At 41.4% G+C, this 22541-nt stretch overlaps 1 protein-coding gene across 1 annotated transcript; it reads left to right on the top strand.

Moving 5' to 3' along the window:
- Positions 1-10817: 10817 nt before the first annotated feature.
- On the top strand, positions 10818-19693 carry sh3bgrl3 (SH3 domain binding glutamate-rich protein like 3). Its single transcript, XM_083982834.1, has 3 exons — positions 10818-10922; positions 13817-13984; positions 18679-19693. Exons 1-3 carry the CDS (start codon positions 10878-10880, stop codon positions 18742-18744), a joined length of 279 nt encoding a protein of 92 aa, XP_083838960.1. The 5' UTR covers positions 10818-10877; the 3' UTR covers positions 18745-19693.
- Positions 19694-22541: the final 2848 nt, after the last annotated feature.

Genomic DNA, 22541 nt, shown 5'->3' on the forward strand with positions numbered 1-22541 from the left:
GTTAAAGGGATAGTTCAGGAATAGTAGGAATGCCCTACCTTGACTACTTTTAAGAGCCACCTGAAGGTATGGCTCAGAGCCAACCAAACGTGTAATCACCTTTAATGTCCTAACTGCATGCTTCTAATGTACTGATCTGTCTTAACATATATTAGTACTAGTATTGTGTTGTAATATTGTATGTGTTTATGCTATTTCCTACTTAAAATGTATTCTAACCTTTTGTACTGGATTGTAACACCAACCTGCCTAGAGGACTCCAGATGGAAATTTGCCCTTGGGCTACAATCTGGCACATTTACAGGTACTACGGTAGGCTACATGTTTTATTAATGTGCATTGTCCTGACTTCTAAATAAATAAATTACAAATTACCGCGGACCCCCCCGTAACTCAGAGAAGGCACGGAGGACTCTGAAAATTCTCACAGCTCTTAGTCAACATGAGGGTGAGTAGATAATGAGTGGAATTTGAATTTTGGGTGAACTATCCCTTTAATGGGTACAATAGTTGTACCTTTGAGGGTACTGCCCCAGTGACAAGCTGTTGGACCCTTAAAGGTACAACTTTTACACATTATTTCTGAGAGTGCACCTTGTGTTCTTTTGTGATCTCTTTCTCTTGATGCACCGTTTTCTTTGACCTTTTTGTAACATCCTGTTGAATATAATTATATTTTGTCTGTTTCTTCCTTGTTATTGTCAGATTAAATGAAAGCCAGTGCCGTGTGGACCTGCTGTTGCTTCCCATCATAAAACTGAACTCACACGGTGTCAGTTCTATAAATACAGTTTTATCAAAGAAGTATTGAGAAAAAAAATATTAATATGAAAAAACGTTGCCTGCCAAATTCGACACCTGGATCACGATGGATGTTCCTGAATGGTTAATTGGTCTCCGTGGTAACCTGTTAAACAGTGTGCCTCATAGAAAGGGCAGGAGGAGGAGGAGGGAGAAGGGCGTCAGCTGTTATTTACATACAGTGAGGATGCACTTGATGCACTCAACACACTGCGATGCTGCAAAGTGAATCTGTGCCGTATAGTACAGTCAATGAATAAAAAACAGGCTTGTAAGACAATGGAGATGAGCTCTCGTTCTTCGTCTCACATCACACCCTTGTAACCCGTACCCGTGCAACAGAAAGAGCAAAAAAAAGAAGGGATGTCACGGCGGGAGCGGAGAATTCGGTCAATGAAGGAAGCAGATGTTCCGTTTCATCCCTCCCCTCCTCGCCGCCTGCAGCAGTAAACACATGACGCACGGGCTCCTCGCCTGGCTGGCTGTCCACTTGGAGTCAGTTTGTCTGTATTTGTGAAAAAACAGGTTCGCTGTATGTCCTGTTTCCCAGAATTCTAATTTTCTAGAACCTGAATTGTCAGGATGTTCCCTGTGTAGAGCCCAATTTACATGTGACTGTAGGGAAGCTTTGTGTTGGGGGGAGATTACCTCCTCCCATCTAATAGTGAAGTAGCTTGTTAGAGGCTTTGCTTTCCCTCAACTCAGCAGGTGAAACCCTGCATGAGTCAGGCTGCACAGGCCCAGAATCCAAAAAAAAAAAAAAGGTGAAAGGGGCAAAGTCCCACTCAGATTTACAAGCATTTAGCAGAGCACCTTAACGTGTCAGTGCAGGCCCACCCACTCCCACGCATGCCTGTCAGGTAAATGCCTGACACTTGGAGGAGAGCGGGGTTGAAGCAACATCCACGCTGTGTTCAAAACTCGCTGTGTCAAGACTAGGAAGGTGCAGCTAACATGCCCTCCAGGCTCCAGGGAGCTGACCCTGCAAGTGTGGAGGTTAAAGGATGGCTCAGGGACCAAAGGGACAAAGGTGGGGGGAGGGGCTCCATTCATTGTGGATGAAACAGTATAGGCAGCGTGGGGGTTTTCTGCTAAATGCTGGGCCAGCTGCTCACCGAGTTAGAAATCCATCCCATGTTTCTGTGTTTTGTTTGGTTGAAGTGATCTTGGGCAGATTCACAGGTGAGGATCACATCTAACCTGTCTGTTGCCTCACTGTTTCACTTACCTTTGTCAAATCTGTCAAGCATCACCAGAGACATGCAAAAGTTAAAGCACCCCTGGTCAAATTTTCTATTAATATGAAAAGTGGAAGTGGAAGATGAAATGATTTCCAAAAGGCATGAAGTTACAGATGACACATTCCTTTTACATTTTAAACATTATAAATGCAAAAGAAGAAGGAAAAAAAAACAACTTTATTTATCCCCTGGAGGGAAATTGTCAGCGCAATTGTCCAGCAGCTTACATAACCCAAAATGATATGATATAAATGCCATGTAAACATAGCCAAATAGCCTATCCTTGAAGTCTAACAAGCAGAGATATTGTTCATCTTTTACATTTTCAAAATGACAGAAAAGGAAAAGGGCCCACAGCAAAGGTTTGGGCCCCCTGCATAGTTAGTAGCTAGCCCCCCCTCCTTGAAAACTATCACAGTGTGTACATAGGCTAAATAGTAAATATCTTGTCTGATACCTTGTTCAAAGTTATCCAGGTGCTCAAGTCTCCTGGATTTCCCATTCTTTTCCAGCTTCACTTCCCTTTTTCATTCTGAAATTATAATAAACAGAAATTTTAACCAGGGGCGTCCAAACTTTTGCATACCACTGCATACATGACGACTATTTAAAAGTTGCGTATCCTGGGTCCTCACGCATACTTAGCATCTTTCTGTGGCATGTTGTCCAACCACGCTGAAAATCAGAGGTAGAGTGATTTCTAACGGCCACACAGTCTATGTGATGAAAAGTCAAAGGCAACAAGAAGGAGGGGTGATCTCCTTTAGCACCCAGGTGTGAATGTCCTGCTTGTCGGTTGTGGGAAGTAATGAAAACACAGACCTCTAATCCAGTGTCCAAACGGTGTTTGGGGAGGGGAGGTTTTAAACAGCAATGTTCCCTCAAAGATCTACATAGAACATAGTTTCCTGGCTTAGTTCCACCTTCTCGTGTGGATCCTGTGGTGGCTGCAGGGCTTTTGGTTTTACATGCAGCTCTGTCCAGGTCTTCAGACTTCAGCTTATTCAAACAAACAAGCTGCAACATGTTAAGTAATGAGCTTCAGAGATGCTGGTGCAGATTTTTTATTTATTTATTTTTTACCCTCAACAGAGCCAGGCTAGCTGTTCACACAGCCCTATGTTCCCTCAGCCATATGTTCCCACTGGACTCTCTCTACCTATCTGGACTCTCTCTATCTGGCCTGTCTAGCCTCTACCTGGTCTTTTTACTAAACTTAACCAACTCTTTTCTTCATTGCCTAAACCCAACCAATGGTGGGACCAAAGGGCTGTGGGAACATAGGACCTAATTTTCAGTGACAACAAAAGTTAGAAATGTGGGAACATAAGGCTGTGGGAACATAGGGCTGTGGGAACATAGGAATGACCCCGCTAGGCTGTTTCCCTCCCTACTAATGCTAAGCTAGGTTAACAGTCCTCTGGCTCCAGCTTCTTATTTAGCAGATGTAAGAGTGGTAGGCCATTGATCTTCTCAACATATCGTTTTAAACAGTACATTTATTCTGTTAAATTCTCTCCTTTATATGGTTTCTTTCTTTCTTTCTTTCTTTCTTTCTTTCTTTCTGCTGTAGGAAAACTGAGGTGATCCTCCCCCAGTTCACCTTCTGTTTAAATAAAGGCAGCTTGGCTCTGCTTTGCCATCATGACGGCCAGCAGCTCTAGTCTCTATGTCTGCATCTGTGTTTGTGTCTGCCGTACGTTTCTGCTGCCCCCAAGTGTCGATGACGAGGCATTTCTTTGAGGTGAACTCATCAGCCTGTTTTATTATTCTCATGTCATGAGCAGAATTGGTTCCTCTCGTGCAGACGTCAGAGATGATACCGTTCACCTTCCTGGCAAATGTCAGCTGCATGGACCCTCCCGGCCGGCTCTGCAGCGTGGCTCCGGTCCTACTGCCAGCGCTGGTGTGTGTTGGTCCGAGCTGCACGGCTCAGTTACTCACTTAAAACCCCTGAATCAGCTGAATTATGGCACTGTTGGACTCTCTCCCACATTCCTCCTGTCTGACTCACAATAGAAGGGGCCAGTCTGCTTCCCTTTTCATAACTTACAAATTAAATTTGATCCCCGCTCGTTAGACTTCATGTGGATGGAAAACACTTTTAAACGCATGACAACAGGAGACAACGCACAGCCGGTTTCCCAGAGCCTGAATATGATCTTTCTAAGACAAAAAAAACACGTCAGAGACGCATGAATCTTGGTTATTTCAAGTGACTGACCGTTGCTTAGAGATGGAGTGGTCAGACTGAGAGCAGCAGAGCTGGACAACTACAGACTGAAGCCTCTTGGCAGCATGTTTCACATTCAAGTTTCCTTCAACCACAATAAATACCTTCTTATTTCTTGTACGCCTTTAATGAAGGCCCCTTTTTAGGTGAATGGTGGCCCACTTTTTCTTGAAATTCAAAAGGGCTTCTGCTTAATAGGATTTCTTTTTTAATTGCCAGTTTTAGTTATTAGCTACAGAAGCCTTAAAGGTCCAGTGATTTGTCAAGGTTTATTGGCAACATCTACAAATGAATATATTTGTAGTGTGTAATCGCTATAAAATAAAATAAAAATGTTTGGTTTTCATAGTCTTATAATTCTTCTGTTTTATCTACATATAGCGAGGGTCTTGCTTAGAAAGTGTCGCCACTGCATCTTGCTACGCCATGTTTGTATGGAATGGAAAATCCGGCCGACCAGAGAGCTTCAAGAGTTTCACGTTCATAAACAATAGAATTATTTAATAGATTAATAATAGAATCGGAATGCTAGATGTCACTGTTTTCCCCTCATTTTACACACTGGACCTTTAAGCAGCCAGAATTTACAATAAATAAAGCCTAGATTCGAGATAACAAAACAACAGTCTGGTTATTCGTTAGAGGGAACATCACTCAGTGTAGCAGTGTCAGAGAAACAGGAACATAATCATTAATGTATCATATCACTTCAGTAAAGGCCTGACACAGACAGCTTTATGCCCCGCTCTAGACAATATAAGACAAAATACACATGCATCAAGACAATAGGGAAGCTTCAGCTTAACTGTCGGAGCCTGATGTTGTCATTAACTACACAGCTGACAGGTCTCCAGGCCCTGGCCGTCTCCATGGAGCCCGGATCATGACTGAGAGATGCTGTTCAACACACTGCCACCTACTGTGTGATGGAAGGCTTAGTCTCGGGCACATCCCTCATTAATTCTGGCGTCATCTCAGGAAACCAGGCCAACAGTTTTGTTTTCTAAAGAGAAAGTGAATTGAATTAATGCAAGCTTGCTCAGGGCTTCCATAATATCTCCACGGATGGTTATAATGAATTGCATGTGTGTCAGTCCATGTTAGGAAATAATGGAATGAATGAATCTTTTTCTTATGTCCGATAAGGAGTGGGCTGAAGTTAAAAACTTACTGTATGTGGTCCCACTTCGCCATAACTCAACCAAAATGAAGCAATCTTCTGGCTTCCAAAGACATTCATGGCCCCTAAAGGATAAGGCCTCTGACGTTTCTCTGGATAGTTTTTTTTTTTGGTTATTAACTTATATTGACTATCTGATTGATGGTCATGAAATTTAGTAGATATGAATTCCAATCTTCAAGATCCTTATTTTGCATGACATTTCAACATTGGTGAACTGGCACAACAACACTTCCTACTAACACAGATGATGTATCCAGATGTGTCCTGGATTGGATTTTTGTGTGAGAGATGTCTCTTTTTATTGCATTTTAACACTCCTCATATTTTTAATACATTTTTAATACATTTCATATGAAATATGAGTGTTATAGCTCAATAGCTTCCAGGTTATGTGACTTATTGACTCCAAACCAGTGCAGGACCATGCTACACCTCTTTTTATTGCATTTTAACACTCCTCTATATACATTTTTAATACATTTCATGATGTTTTAACTTTTTTTTTCTTTTCCCCCAGTGCCACAGTGAGGTTAAATGTGTGGGTCAGATGTCCACTGGGTGGTATGATGGTGCAGTGGGTATCAAGTGTCCGTGCAGGCCTCGTCCCGGTACTACAGTCCCTGCATGTGCACTCTAGGTTAAATGGTGAGTCTAAACTGTTAAAGGGATAGTAGCATTTTTTTTAAAGTGGCGTTGTATGATCTACAAATAGCCCCTAAGTACTTTAATTGCAGTAGAAGACTCTCTGCGCTCCTCCCGTTAGCAACGCCAGCCCATAGCCCTGCCCAGAGATTTACAACATACAGTGCATACAACTGCTGATCGGCGGGCGCTAACCCTGGGCGGAGGGATACGTGAGTTGGTTAGGTCCAAATAAAAACTGCGTTTTTCCTGCACTTTGAAGGGCTGGAAAAAATTATATTATAGTGAACAATGGAACTGTGTATTTTTTTTTCAGGTAAAACCTCTTTTAGGCCGTGAAAATAGGCTGTTTCTTTGGGTCTGTTCACAACAATGTTGTAAATCTCTGGGCAGGGCTATGGGCTGGCGTTGCTAACGGGAGGAGTGTAGAGAGTCTTCTACTGCAATTAAAGTACTTAGGGGCTATTTGTAGATCATACAACCCCACAAAAAAAAATGCTACTATCTAATCCCTTTTATGTCTGTGATGTTGTTTGTCTCTGTGGCCCTGTGATGACCTGACCCCACATCAGCTGCGATTGGCTCCAGCTTCTGCAATCCTACTCAATGGATGGATGGATGGATGTTTAAGTAGATGGTGACCAATACTTGTACATAAATTCATAACTCCCTGTAGTGACTTTCAGTGGGCCCCTTCATCACCACTTTATTGACAAATAGCTGCAAAACGAACAGACGTTGCCATCAGCCTCAGAATTTGTTTTGTGCTGATTAGCTAAATGTTTGCATGTCAATATGCTGAACTCAAATGGTTAACATGCTATATACGTGTTACAATTACCTTTGTGAGCATGTTAACATTTGCCTTCAGTTCAAACTTCAGCAGGGCCCATGAGCAGCTGTCGCAGCAGAGCTGTAAAAGAAATAATCATAAGAATATTTCAAGAGACAGAATCAGAGCATCGTAACTATTTTTAGAACTATTCGGTTACCTCTCTAGACTTTCAGGTGGCACTAGTGGTGAAGTCTGTTCCTTCACTGTTGTGACCACACACACACTACAAGGTTCACTGAGGGGTGCTGCTGAGTGATGTGGCTGCTGGCCTGGAACGCTGCATCTCAGAGCACGAGTGGCAGCTTCCTTTGTGCTGCTGGATCCAGAGTTGCTCGTGTACAGACAGCATGTGTAGGGTAGTGTCCCATGGCAACAAGTCCTGCTAGCTGAAGTCATCACTATTAGTTTTTTTTCCTCAAATGTTTATTGAGCTTTTTATATGTTAACATAACCACAATGATAAAAGAACAACAACGCTCAGTACAACATTGGTCTAGACAGTCTATACACATTTACATCTCACATGCACCCGACCACTAAGGAAACAGCCCATCTTACTGCCCTTCTCTGTGGAAAAACAAAAAAAAGGACTTAAATACTTAAAGGGATAGTTCAACATTTTGGTAAATTGGCCCATTGCCATAATCCCTATAATTTTAGCAGTAGGTTCGTTACCTTTAATTGTCGGTGCAAGCTATTTTTAGAACGGTGGAGCAGAGCCGTGAGCTGCTCAGAGCTACGCTACGGAGGCTCATGGGATTTCTTGGTTTCCCTCATCAAACTCATCAAATACACAATCCAACAACTCCACAACGCTCTGGTGGAGAAGTTGTGACCTGCACATTCACCACGCTATGAGATAATAATGGATCGTTACAAGACAGAGTTTGTGTTTTCGAGGTAAATTCATGCAAAACCGCTGATGCGCGTTCCCAGGCAGTTTTTCGCCAAGCAGTCTCTGAATTTGCCTCTAAAACAACTCTGTCTCATAATGTTCTGTTATTATCTCATAGGGTGGTGAGTTTGATGAGGTAAAGCAAGAAATTTCATTAGCCTCCGTAGCGTAGTTCTTAGCAGCTCACGGCTCTGCTCCGCCGTTCTAAAAATAGCTTGCACTGACAATTAAAGGTAACGAAGCTACTCCTAAAACTATAGGATTATGGTAATAAGCCAATTTGGAAAATTTTTGAACTATCCCTTTAAATAAATAGAATAAAAATAATACACCCCAGATTGCAAGTTTCAAATGACCAGGTTGTAAGTACAGTGTTATGAGCAAGACACAGGAAGAGAGCCAAAGGCCAAGGACAACACTTGAAGACACTGTAGAGTTAGAAAAGTGAAGATATGGCGTCCAATGTTCATAAACTGTCCTTCTGAAGAGTGAAGCAGACAGGTCAGGTACTCAAGGGGAAAACATTCCATAATTATCTCATGCCAGTTTAATTTAGGGGAGGATTTGTCATTTATCCAAGACAAAAAGATGTTCTTCCTTGCTGCATAAATGAGGATATTATACAGTCTGGCAGAGTTAGCATCCATCACTATTAGCGTTTAATGCAAAATAAGTTGTAGTGTACCGCATACACTGTCTGATGCACGCAGCTGCATTGCAAGAGATTCTTGACTTTTGGATTCAAAAAATCAACTCAAATCGGGAGAGCAGCTCATTATGGAATAAATGTATGAGCCTGACCAACGCAGAGGAAATACATGACAGAAGTAGAGCAGTATTTCATGTGAACAACATCCACAACCTTTTTATATCTAATTGCATCCTTGCTGACGTTACGTCCAGCCAATACAGTTTTGCAAGACATTAATTTGCAAATGTCTCACACTCTGCTATAAAACACATTGACATCAGGCAACATTTAAAAAACAACAAGTCAATTCCTGTCTGGTGAGTAAGACACCCAGTGTGTTGTTCACTACGACTGCAGACAGACTTTGTATGGAGGGAAGGACAGGTGGACGACGGCTTATTTGCTGTGAATAATGCAGTTTTCTGTTCACAAAGCAACAAAACAACAGACAAGGCTTCTTTGGTGCTACAAATAAATGAATGAATGAATGACTTAATAGATAAATATTTAGTATTTAATTGTAAAGGAGATGTTCATTGTTACAGTTTCTGTAAATCATCCAAAATAATACAGGAAATCCAGAATAAACAATTTCTTTATATTCATTCAACACCCTGGTTGAAAAAACGGAATGCTTAGATGTTACAGAATGTGCACACACACACACACACACACACACACACACACACACACACACACACACACACACACACACACACACACACACACACACACACACACACACACACACACACACACACACACAATGAATCAGTTGAGGTAAGCCAGATACCTTTAGGAAAACCAGACGCTGCTTATATGATCCAGATTTGTGTGTGTGTTATTGTCTTGAACTGCGACATGCAGAAAAATGAATGAAGCGTTAACAGAAAAAATGAGGTAGAAAGAGGCCAGCTCTGGTTAAAGAAGGAGAAAATGAGGAGAGAAAGGAAGAAAGAGCCTAAAAGGAAGAAAGGAGGGATGGGATGACAGGAAGAAACATCAAAGACATAAGAAGGAAACGGCAGCCTGAAGAATGCAGAAGCCTCAATTAATTTAAAATTAAACATTTCACAGAAAAATATAAATAATCAGCCATGCACTGTCTCTTAACACACAGCAAACAGCTTCCTGAGTATGCAGGCAGAGTGCTGTCAAGTTCACCACAAGATCAAATCATTTCCTGTTGTTTTCAATATTACACTTCCACTGGCATGTGACAAGAGGACGGCCACAGGCTGACGCCCAAACTGATTTTCAAACGATGTGAGAAGGGTTTCTGTGTGGCTGCTAGCCTACTAATGATCAATATCAGTATGTATTAACGCGGCAATTAATGAATCCATTATGAATCAAGTGATGAGGTATGAAAAGACATTCAATTTGTTTTCATGTGAGAAAAGGAAAGATCAACAACTGTTTAACTACTTTTTTCTCTATGCAGTTACGGTAATATGTTTAAAGCTATTGGGCAGAATGGGCCCTGAGACCCCTCACACTCAGGAACACTGCATGTTTTCATTGGATGTTGCAGTTTGATTAATTGTAACCTGATATTTGGGAATATATGGCAATAAAACACTGTAAACGGACAGGGGTAATTGGATGTGATTTTCCTATACACTGTGATCCAGAGGTGGAGAACAAAATACTTGTCTTGTGCAAAAAAATCATCTTACAGTAAGCCTACATTAGCTACTGTAACATGAAGCGGACTGGGTTGTTTGCAGCCAGTGAATGTGCAGAAAAGTTACATAAAATGAGAGACACTCTGCAAGAAGACGCTTCGGAAGATCCTCACTTGATTTCACTAATTCATTATTTTTTATATAAGGCCTTAGCCTATATATATTTTTTTTATCATTAGTTAGGCTAGGCTACTCATGTCTTACATGGGAATTGTGCATGAAGGGCTATCCTACACAGACAGAACAGAACACTTGCTGTTTTGAAATGAGAAATCATGTTAAATAATCGTAATTTCAATACTCATAAAAAAAATTGTGAATATGATTTTTGTCTTAATCAAGCAGCTCTAGCCTGCTGCCCTTCTCCATCCTTATTCTTATCTGATTGGCTTCTTAAAGTTAGCAGCTTAGAAAAGCACAGGGTGGAGTTCAGCGACAAAACGTCAGAATCATGACCTGAATGTAGGCAAAAAGGGTACACGAGTAAAAAAAAAAAAAAAAAAAAAAAAGAGAGAGAGAGAGAGAGAGAGGGAAAAAAAAGTGGTCTTTTATTTTGAAAGCAACAGCCAACTTCCTTCCCGTCTCGTCGATAAACCGCTCAGCTTGACGCGAACGCGACAGAAAGCCACTGGAGCAGACGCACAAAGGGTGTGGAAGAACCTGCAGCGATGGGAATCAAACTGTACTACACCACCGTTACTGCCTCGCGGACGGTGAGTCGAGCGGCTCTCATTTCATACGTTTAACGGTCCGGTTGTTGTGTTTATGAGCTCCGGTAGCAGCAGCAGCAGCAGCAGCAGCTAACTGTGCTCAGTCAGTCCCACAGACACACCTAGCAGCCTCACTAACAGGCAGCTCCTTCCTGACTAACAATGCAGTGGGCCTGACACACTCACTGCCCACACTTATGTCATTATTGAACCGTCAGCGTTACGACGGGGAGAGGTTAAAGTTATCACTGGGGGAATTAGCATTAACATAACGGACTTGTACAGACGGAGCAAGTCAAGCTCGCGGAGGGAGGGGAGGAGGGTGTTTGGCTATAGCTAACGTTAATTTGACTCTGCAGGTATTTAGCTTCAAAGTGTGGACGGTATGACTTATCAAAAACAGCGACAGTATCATAGTGTCATATCTGCACAATAAGCTGACCAGAATAGCTAGTTGTATTGACCTTTATGCATCCGCTTCCTGTGCGGAAACTGCTCGCCAAACTTAATATAAAACCAGTCAGTTTTAGGCTGCAGTATGAAGTCACTGTAAAGGCCTCCAACAAACTCATTATTGGAACTTAGGTGAGTGATTCTCTGAATTCGTTGCACAGTGGGTCCCCCAGGTTAAACCTCAAAGAAAAATGTATTTTTATTTTTTATCTTTTTGCATTTTAAAGCCATAAATTGATGGATCCATGTGCCTTTGGATCATAAAACACACAAAAAAGCAATAGAAATCCTGGATGACAGCCAAATTTGTATGTCGCTGTTGACCAGAATCAGTTTTTCATTGAATTTAAAACAAATTAAAATTGCAAGTCACCTAATTTTTTTTGTTAATATAATAATATTCCTGACTACTTTAACCAAAACAATACACAAATCTGAACAAAAAATATACAATATTTTATCATGTCTCCTAGTTTTGGTCAACCCTGTAACAACGTAGACAAATTCCCCCTGTTTAAAAAAAATAATGGTTCAATTCAACAACCTCAGCATTGAGGAAGTGACATCACTGAAGTCTTTAGAAGAACATACTGTAAAGAGGAGAAATGTTAGCATCTCTTCTATTTTATTGTGAGATTGTCAAGCTCAACCTTTCAACTCCATTATATACATACATGATAGATAACAACTGTTTAGGAAAACACAAACAATCATGTTGAAAAATATTATAATTTCATGATTTCCTAAAGTCATATGATGCTACAAGTCTTGGCAAATTATGGATCATTGGTTACTTTAAGCCAGGATCTTCAACCCTGTAACATTCAACACTGTATCAAAAACACTGTAGTGAGTCATTGTTATAGGGTTGGAAGTTTTTTTTCAACAATCAGACCGAATACAGAGAGTCACCCAGGTGTCAATCACATGCACATACATTACACACACAAGGGCCCATTTCTAAACAAAGGAAGTTCATCTTTCATATGCAGCACTTCCTCTATCACTAGAATTTGTCAATAATTGACCCTGTGAATCAATAATGCCTCTGAACTAAGAGCTTCCTGGTAGATAAACCAAATTAACCAGTGGAGTCTTCAGTATCTGTAAAAGTCAAATATTTTATTACTAATATTTAACCTAATTGCTGATGTGAAAACAAGATTTTAAGTGTTTGATTTTGCCATGGAGTATAGCTACATTTTTCTACACATCACAGTATTATTGGAGTAGAGCAGGCTGACATCAGGCTGGTCTGCAGACAGAGATAACCTCACTGTGCACTACCACATCCCTCGCTAAAATAACTTTTGCAGCACTTTATGAAAACAGTGTATGGCGGCGATGCACTGGACCAAACATCTGGTATCTATTAGTTGAGAGGAATTCATGTAGTGGAAAAGTTTTGTGACTGCGATTCGTTTTTTTTAACCCTCTCCTGTGCAGCAGTGAGCTGACCTCTGGATACCAATGGATTGTTAACTATTTTAATATGCATTGGTTTAGATTTATATATTTAGTTTGTTTAGATTATAATAATATTTTCCTTCCATTATAAAAACACACCCAACCCAAGACACACTGGGACATTTAAAAATAAAAACAATCCCTTTTTTATGCATGGTTTTTCTCATTTATCTTTCTTAATACAGTTCACTTAATGTCCCGCAGTGGAAGTAATACACACAACATTCAGGAAGGCTTTTCCTGTCTCCACCATTGAATCAATGCAGACCGGAACATCTAAGCTGTCGGGCGTGCTTCAAAATAAATTGCCTCCTTTTGAGTTATTGTGTGTGGTCTAAGTCACACACCAAACTTCATACAATCCAAAGCAGCTGTAAACTGCTGAATCTGCTTTCCCAGTTTTGTGTAACAAGCAAAAATCAATTCCTCTTTTTCTGCGTATGGCCACAGCGGTGTTCTCTTACAGCTGTGTGTGTGTGTGTGTGTGTGTGGGCCAATGGGTGCCAGCTTTGTGTGTGTGTTTTCCAGTTGGTGTTAGGTGTGGTCACATTTTTACGAACTAAACCCCCACTCCCAACTTCCTCAGTTGACATAAAGATAGTAGAGTGGTCACTGGGTCTATTAATCATCAGCCACCAGCCAGATAAAGCTGCTGCTTTTTAAAGGCACAGTCTTAATAAAGCTCAGGCTGATTCTTTGTTTTCCTCTATCTCAGCACTGTTTCCAGAAAAATGTCTGCATGCCCTCGCCCTAGAGGAGAAATGACAGTTTAAACAGTTTTTTTTTTTGTGTGTGACCTTCATCTGTTTGTTATTCACTCCGCTGACTGAAACAGCATGGCGACCGTCAGCCTTTTGCAGGGGTCTCTGCTCTCTACGTGCAGATCATTAGCTCGGGGTTTCATAAATGAACTCCCTCTGAGCGCTGAACACGTCTTTCAAACGGCTGCTGTGGTTTTTCCCTCTCCCTCCTCCCAGGTGAAGTCTCAGCAGGCTGAAGTGATACGAATCCTGGAGAGTAAAAGCATTCAGTACGAGCTCATCGACATCTCGGTGGGCGGGGAGCTGCGTGATGAGATGAGAAGCAAAGCAGGAGACCCAACAGCTGTCCCTCCCCAGCTCTTCAATGAGGATCACTACTGTGGGGTGAGGAACACACACACACATGCACACACTCGACTCTAACAGAACAGAAGATGTCAAGGGCCGACATATTGTTGTGTTATTTATTTTAACTTAAAGGGATAGTTCACCTAGCCTGGCTCTCGCCAGACCCTTGTAGTTCCGCAAAGCTCCACCAGAGGCGCTACGCTCAGCTTCACACAAGGGCAGTGGCGAAAGTTGTCTGCTACGGGCCCTAATGCAAAAAAAAAATTTGCGGGCCCTATAATAATAAGGGGGGGGGTGTTAGACTGTAGTATAGGCTACTCCAGGCGTGTGTGGCGCTATAGCGCTGCCACACATAAACACTAAAGACAGAGAAGAAGATGGAAAGTCCCCTGCTGTATTCAAACTCAAATTTGGGATTAAATGTTGACAGGGAGTTGTGTCAGAGTAAATATCAGTGATGATTAAACAGGTGTGATTCAGCCGCAGCGTCTGAGCGACCCGACGGTAGTCGGCCGCTGTTGTTACGTCCAATGTGTCGCCTGCTGCAGCGGTGTGTGTCTCAGGTTACAGGTAGGCTACAGTGGTGGGGGGCATGACATTATCGTTTTAGAAAAAAATCTGTTTTGGCCGTCCAGACGGATACGCTGGGGCGGCGTTTTCAGATTTTCCCACTCTGGGACACTTTTTAAAAAATACCGTTTTCACCCCCCCCCCCCCCCCGAAAACGCCGTCCGCCTGGACGCGATGCCGATCTGATAAAGTATTTATCCAGATTCAAAAAAGCCGTTTCCATCTGGACCGGGGCCCTGAGTGAGTGACAGCGCTGTCCGCTGTCTCGGTGCTGAACGTGTCACTGCTCGTGAGAGACACAGAGAGAAAGAGACAGGGAGAGATGGTCAGGGACGCGCTGCCGACAACAGGAGAACTGTCACCTGGCTATGCCCGCGCGCATGTTCATAATCCAGAATAACGTTAATGAATTACAGTAATGATGTAAAAGCCAAGATGATTTAATACAGTAGGGCCTATACCACCAATTGATACTTTTTTTTATGTTTTATTAATTTTTGTTTTTTTTACCGTTCACCGCGGGCCTTTTTTGGCCACGGGCCCTAATGCAACGGCATTACTTGCATTAATGGTACTTTCGCCACTGCACAAGGGTCTGGACTCGAGGCCAATGCAAACTTCTTCCCCGGAGCAAAAAATAATGAACCAATCAGGATCGCCGGGCGGGACTTTCTGAGGTGTGACGTAGCGCTGAAGCGACTGTTTGAGTCAAACAACAATGGTGGCTCGCAGTGAGTGGCTGAAGTAGCACGTCATTCAAGATAACGGACAAGTGGTTTATCCAATCACATACAAGATTTTTTTTACAAGGCCCCGCCTTCTGAAATGAATCGCCTATGGAGCAGTCCCAGACCCTTGTGTGGAGCTCAGCGTAGCTTTGCGGAACTACAAGGGTCTGGCGAGAGCCAGGCTATAGTTCACCCAAAATTCACACCAAAAAACATCCAAATACCTCCATACTGCTCGTCTGTAATGTCCCTCTTGTATTGAAGCCCCGACATGAGAAATTGTTTCGAAAAAAAATTAAATAAGTCTGTATATTAAGCTTGTTTGTAGCGGAAGCTCCCAGTGTCTCAGTTCACTGCTCTTCCTGTGTCAGTGCAAATCTCGCGTGTTTTGCACTGACCGGCGGAACAATTTCTCATGTCGTGGCTTCAATACAAGAGGGACATTACAGACGAGCAGTATGGAGGTATTTGGATGTTTTTTGGTGTGTCTTTTTGGACCAAGAAAGTTGGTATCCATTGACAACCATTATATGGACAAATACTGGTGCGCGGACTCCCCCATACCTCAGAGAAGGGACGGAGGACTCTCATTACTCAGATAATGAGTGAAATTTGAATTTTGGGTGAACTATCCCTTTAATGAATTAGCTGTCAGGTTTATTTAGATTAGATAAGTATTCCACTATTGACCAATATAAATCCAAATGAAGGAATCTCTGTCTCTCTCCGTGTGTCATCTGAGGAATGTTTTGGGCGAAGAGAAAGATCCAACAACACTTGGAGAGAAGACTGTGGTGATTCATCCACATAATGTACATCATTGATTATGACAACAGCATGCAAACTGCAGCTAGAAAACCTGCAGAGGATTATCTGAAGTAGGCCTGGGACGATAATAAATTTTGCTGGACGATATATTGTCCCACAAATTATTGACGATAAACGATATTATTGACACATTTTTTTGAGAACAAATTAACCACTAATATAATAATAATAATATTTCATAATAATGCAAGTAGACCCTTTTAAATGCGATAAACTTTTATTTCTCATTAGTATTTTTTTTTTTAACCATTGTAATTGGAATGACAAGAACATATAGCTACTATCCTAAATAAATAAAATAAATAAACAGTGCAGTGCAGCTCTTCTGTTCAATAACGTTACACACCTGAAGCTCCACTTTTCATTCAAACAAACTAATGTGACTTCCACAGATGTAAGATTTCATCAATGAGACTAGCATTTATCTCCTATAAAGTATTAAACCAGCCGGCGGTAAACCTCTAAAAACCTGCTGATAAGTTTTCTTAGATCGTTTTCTCCCCCAATGACGGAGGTTGACCGGACACCGGCCCGTGAGCTGCTGCAGACGGCTGCAGACTGTGGGAAGCCCCGCTCCTCCTGCTGGCTGCTACCACATTAGCTCCAAACACGTCGGAGGAAATCTCCTAACAGGCGATGTGGATAAACCATAGACTGTAAAAAGAATGGACGTAGCGTCCGTGACGTCACCCATTGGTTTTGGGGAGTCGTTTTTGTGACTCAAATATGGCGGCCTGGACAGCGCCATGTTGGATTGGCCGGCCGAGAACCGCCGAGAACCCGCCCACTGGCCTCGAAGCAGCTGTCCACGGAGCTGCTCGGGCCTGTCACTCAACATTTCCGCGCCCTAATTGGCCAGAGTTTTAACCTAATAACAGTAAAACGGTAGAGTTTAAAAAAAATCCACCCCCCTCAGAGTGTGTGCGGGGGTAGAAACTATCGATTGAGAAAAAAAAACGTTCTGACACCAGGCTTTTAACATGTTTACTGAGGATGTAAAATCGGCGATTTTAACATGGGGGTCTATGGGGAATGCTCCCTTCTGACACCAGCCCCCAGAGGAAGCCGGGGGGATTGCAGTTTTTTGAACGCGGAAGTGAGCTTCACTTCTCAGATCCACAACTGCCCCCTTGGGATAAACTGACCACAGACTGGGGATCTAAACTGTGACTTTCTGGCATGAAAAAATATTAAAACTTTAAAAAGTGACGTGTTAACAGCGCTGCAGCGAGAACAGCTGTTAGCTGCGTAGCTTTAGCTCTACCGCTAGCGCTGCCGGTTGCCACGACATGCATTCTGGGAAACAAAGATCCTGGATGACTGAAAAGAGGGTTCACTCCTTTCATTCTGCAAAACAAACGGCCCAGGTGCTGAGACCGATGCACAGAGTGAAGCCTCTTGTCATCCAGCCTGGTTGGAGGAAAACAAATGTGCGCATGTACATGGCGATTTATCGAGGCCGGAAAAACTATCGAATTCATTTTCATTTATCGTGCGATTAATTGATTTATTGATTATCGTCCCAGGCCTAATCTGAAGTGTGGGAGGATTTTAGACAGAAGGGGAATGACAGCAGTACAACAGCTGTACGTGGAAGCTTAAAACAAAAACCAGGCGTCCCACAGGGCTTTGTTTTAGGACAACACTGTTTTTGTTTACTTTTTAATTTACAAGCTGCTGTTGTTGCAGTAATATAACAGACAGCGTGACTCATCCAACATGGATATTCAGTCTTTATTTTCTATTTGTCAGCTGTGTCTGAGTGAGAAAATAACCTAAACTGCTGTTTGAGTCTGTACATGTTTGAGTTCTATGTCACAGTGATTTTCCAGTCATGGGAAAGAGTTGCTGTGACATCCAGTAATAAGCTAATGTCCCCTCACATGCCAGTCCGTTAGGTACACATAGATACTGTAAAACTGATCTTTATGATACAGCAGGCCTGCTGTAAATCCTACCTGCATGAATGAACACTGTAATCAGTTTTATGGAATCTCATTTATTTTAATGGTCAGTTAGTTCAGAGACTGTCACTTGTGATGTCCACTGGGTTATACTGAGAGGTGGTGGTATAACTGGTATTTTTTCATATAAATCTGACTACATACAGGAAAATAAATCTGGGCTAAAATGTGGATTAAATGTAATTCACTTTTGCAATGCAACACTATGTTCCTTCACAAATTATACATAATTCGTAACATTATTTAGAAGAAAAGTGGTGTTTTTAGCAAAAACAGTGCTCAGTGTTGCCAAAATTTAAATATAGAAACCCAGCAAAAAAATCAGTTTCAATTTAATGTTTTTTTTTTTTTTGTGTATTTTTACAATGCATATAGAAAATATTTGCTATTTAGCATTTTTTTTTTAGGTTACACCATTTTACATTTCCCGGGGCATTCAGTCTTACTTTTGTTAAAAATGCTTCAAATGTCATTTGAAATTACATCAAGCCAAAAATAAATACAAAATGTACTTTTTGACAAATCTGATGCACGCTTTTAGAAACATTTAAAAAAAGATATTTCTGAATTGCTCATCTTGCCAACTGTTATCAGAACTGTTTTCTTTCTGTTTGCTGACTGACTCTCTTCCTCTCCACAGAACTATGAATCGTTTTCCGAGGCGGTGGAAGCTGATACAGTGGATCAATTCCTGAAAATGGCATGAGGAGGTCGAAGTGTAAATTCTCCATCTTAACCCCAGCCACCTCCCGGCCCCCCTGCCCCCTGCCCCCTGGCCCCACCCTCTGCCCTAACGGAGGTCTTCTTATCCACACTCCCTGCACCACTGGCAGTGTCCATCCACCTTCAATGCCATAACAAAGAATGCCAAATATCTCGTATTCAGCTAATCAGAAGACACGCATTCCCCGCCCCCTACTGCGTCATTAGACTCTAAATCAGTCTTAATCTTTTTTTTTTCTATGTCTTTAATTTCTGTTACTTTCTTTGATTCCTTTCAGACCCTTTCCCTGTCTGACAGACCAGTGTTACTAAGTAGTCCTAGTCCACTAGGAATCAATGGGGTGTCTAAATGTGCGGTAATTAGGTCGACTAATCTTGGCTGCGGCCACATGATCGCTGGAGATTAAACTAATCCACTGGATGACAACGTTCAACCCAGAATCTTCCTGATCCTCTGCAGACCAAACACACATCATCACTCAGTCTTAACTACCTTGTTGTCTTTTTTTCTGTAGCCTTCAAGTTCCCATGTTGTACATGACGGCACACTATCCGTACTTCACATGGATGCAAGTGCACACGGAAGTAGCAAGGACCGTGACGTCCTTAAAACCCAATTAACTACAAGTTCTACCAGCTGTAAGATGCCTTCTGGGCACGGACAGTTTATTGTTGTTTCTGGTCCATTGGTTACCTTATGCAATTATGTGACCAGAGGTTTGGTTTGAAGAAGCGAATCCACTGTAGCCCACTGAGGTCCTGTGCTGATCTGGTTCGAGGGGCTGTAATGTCACCAACATTCAGAAAGTGTGTTTTTTTTTTGGCCAGAATTTGGCCAGATATCAAAAATAAAGTTTAACTTTAATGAAGCTAGAAACTAGCACCTGTCGATATATATTAAAGGCACCCGGTGGAGTTTTTTTTTTTTTAGTTAAGTAAAGTGTTGTCCTTCAGGTTATTTGTCTTTACAAATGTCTGGAAGGAAATGCCTATTTGCTAAAATAATACTAAATCTGCATTGTTAACATCTATGCTAGCTAGCTTTTGAAACTCATAGGTAACCCAACTTGTGTGTTACCACCACCTGTCAGTCTCAGTAGTGAGACTGGTGGCAGGAGTGAATATACTGCCTGTGTGCATGAGAGGCAAAACAGGAACCCACTGATAAAATCATGGCTCTACACAACTACACTCCACAGGGTGCCTTTAAGATGAATTGTACTGGGGGTGTGCCCCATGTGTTTTCTAGGATGTGTAGGGAACTTTAGAAACTAACACACCACCATTGAAACTTAAACATGGTGGCTGATTAAAAGACTGATTGCAGTGCTTTAACAAGAATTCAGTATTTTTACCCCTAAAATCTGATCTGAGTTGAGAAACCTGATCCTAATGTGAGGAATTAAAAATTACATGAGATATTAAAGAATACAGTATATAGCAGCAAAATAAAATCCAGATGATGAGACAATTTTGCAAACTTTATTTTTGGAGTCTGGTCAAACCTTTCTGAGGGCGAGGGTTTCAGGAGGGGATTGCACTCTTGAGTATTAGTAAGATCATGTAGAGAGGTTGGATTTGTGGACCAAATACTCCCCATTAGATATGCTATAATGGTTTCCATTGAACCAAACTTCCTCAGGAGTCGGTGTACTCTTGAAAAAACAAGTGGTTTAACATTTCAGTAGTTGGCTGCTTGATTCTAGCAAACAGTTGAGCAAGAAGAACAACAACATTTGGTGCCAATGTATCTGTAACGCTCTCTTGGAGGTGGTTATTTGCTGTAGTATTAGCACTTACCTGACATCTTCTATGTTTTTCCATAATTTTACTGTATAACTTGAAAGCTTCACCAATGGGTGCTCTGCATTGATGGGCAACATGACGCCAAACATTTATAAGGGAGCATTTGGTAGGGAGACTAAATGATTGGACTGAAAGATGTGAATCTTCTTTGTTTCAACCACGTAGCTTTTTTTCCTTCTGCTGTTTATTTAATGTCAGTTTCACTGATTGTACTGGGCATGAAGATGCAGTAATGTGACTATGCACTGAAACCCTTCCTCATTCTGAAATGACATGAAGGTCAAAGCTGGTGCGTTTAGATTGACCGGACTCAGTCTCACTAGCCTTAGGGAACACTCACCACATGGGAAAAATGAAGGCTTCACTTATTTGTGCTTTTTATGTATTTGCATCATACATTCGATTAATCTCAGTTTAAATATTATGTTTTTGTATTGGTTTCATGTCTTTTTAAAAAAAATTGAGAACAACATGATTTCCCTTCTTGTAATCATTTAATCTGTCAAACCCCCACTTTGCTTTTCATAATTGTGTTGTTTACGGTTTGGGATCCCTAGTAATGACAGCCTTCACACACAATGTTTGTGCACTGTTTTGTAGGTCGGTGGTTGTAGGTGTTTGCCTGTTATTGATGTATATTCACTATGAATCATGTTTAAGACATTCCATGTCTCTCTGAGCTCCTGCTTTGCTTTTGGACCAATTCCCCTTGGCCAAAAAAAGAAGAAATTAGGGAATAAAATGCTGTTGTCTTCCAAGAAGATTGTGAAAAGTGATTTATGGGTTAAAAAATAAAATGGAGTTGAATCTACCTGTCTGGATATTTTTTTAATTGGCTGTGGAACCAAACTAAAACTTTAAATGTGTTATTTTAATGAGGAATATTACAAGACAGTGTAGGGATCTTAGTTCACCCACAAGATGGTCATTTCTAATTTGCATGTTGGTGTAATATTATGTTTGCCAGTGCAGTCACATGAATGGCATCTTCCATAGTAGATCTAGTTGTGTCAGCGCATTTGTTGCAGTTGCACGTGAGCCACATATTTTCTCAGAATAACTGTTAGAAAGACGTCATCATCAGTACTATGTTCTATATACAGTAATGATAACAGACATCATCTAGTTTGTTGTTAAATACAAAATTTCCATTCTGTCCAATTGGCAAACCATAAGGTTATTCTTATGACAGTTTTAATGATCATTCATTAGTAACTGGGAACATTTTTTAAAATTCTGTAAAGAAGAATATTACACAATGAATAAAAAAAAAAGAAAAGCCAAAGGAAGTAATTCGGATTTTAAAGAGGAACTATGTAAGTCCGTTTTTTTTCCGCTGTTTTGCTAACCCTCCTCCCGGCCATGTGAGTTTCTTTACAATGAAGCCAGCGAGAAAGCAATCAATACAGTGATACACAACGTTATATCATATTCTCTATCATATTTGTGTAGTTTAATCTGTCATAAATAAGAGATTATGGGTTACAGGGCATGGGACAGAGATGAGAGCTGGGACACCGGGGCAGCGGCGCTTATCTTGCAATCAAAGATACCGTCTCTGTTGCAAGGTTGGTTTTCAGCCTAGGGAGGACGCTGGGTGGAAGGCAGAGAGCCTCCATTCTCCCTTGTAACAAGTTAAGACATTTATTAAACAGTCACAATTAATCTAAAGCAGTTAACTCAAGGTAAAAATGTAACATAGTTAAGCCACAAATCCTGCATAGTTCCTCTATATTTAGTATAGCTCCTTTATATTTACTCAACCGCAGTACCTCTGTGCTCCTTGAGGTGGCGCTGTAGCACGTTAGACCTTTCACTTTGCCGCAGAAGAAAAAGATAGCGGAAATATACATCCTGGTTTCAAAATAAAAGCCCAAAACAACATTACAGCTCACCGTCTACGCTGCGGTTGGGGGTAAATGTGCTATTATCTAGAATTATTTTATTTTGAAAAACGGTCACGGGAAGTTTTGC

The sequence above is a fragment of the Trachurus trachurus genome (assembly GCF_905171665.1).
Source record: "Trachurus trachurus genome assembly, chromosome: 11".
Taxonomy (NCBI): Eukaryota; Metazoa; Chordata; class Actinopteri; order Carangiformes; family Carangidae; genus Trachurus; species Trachurus trachurus.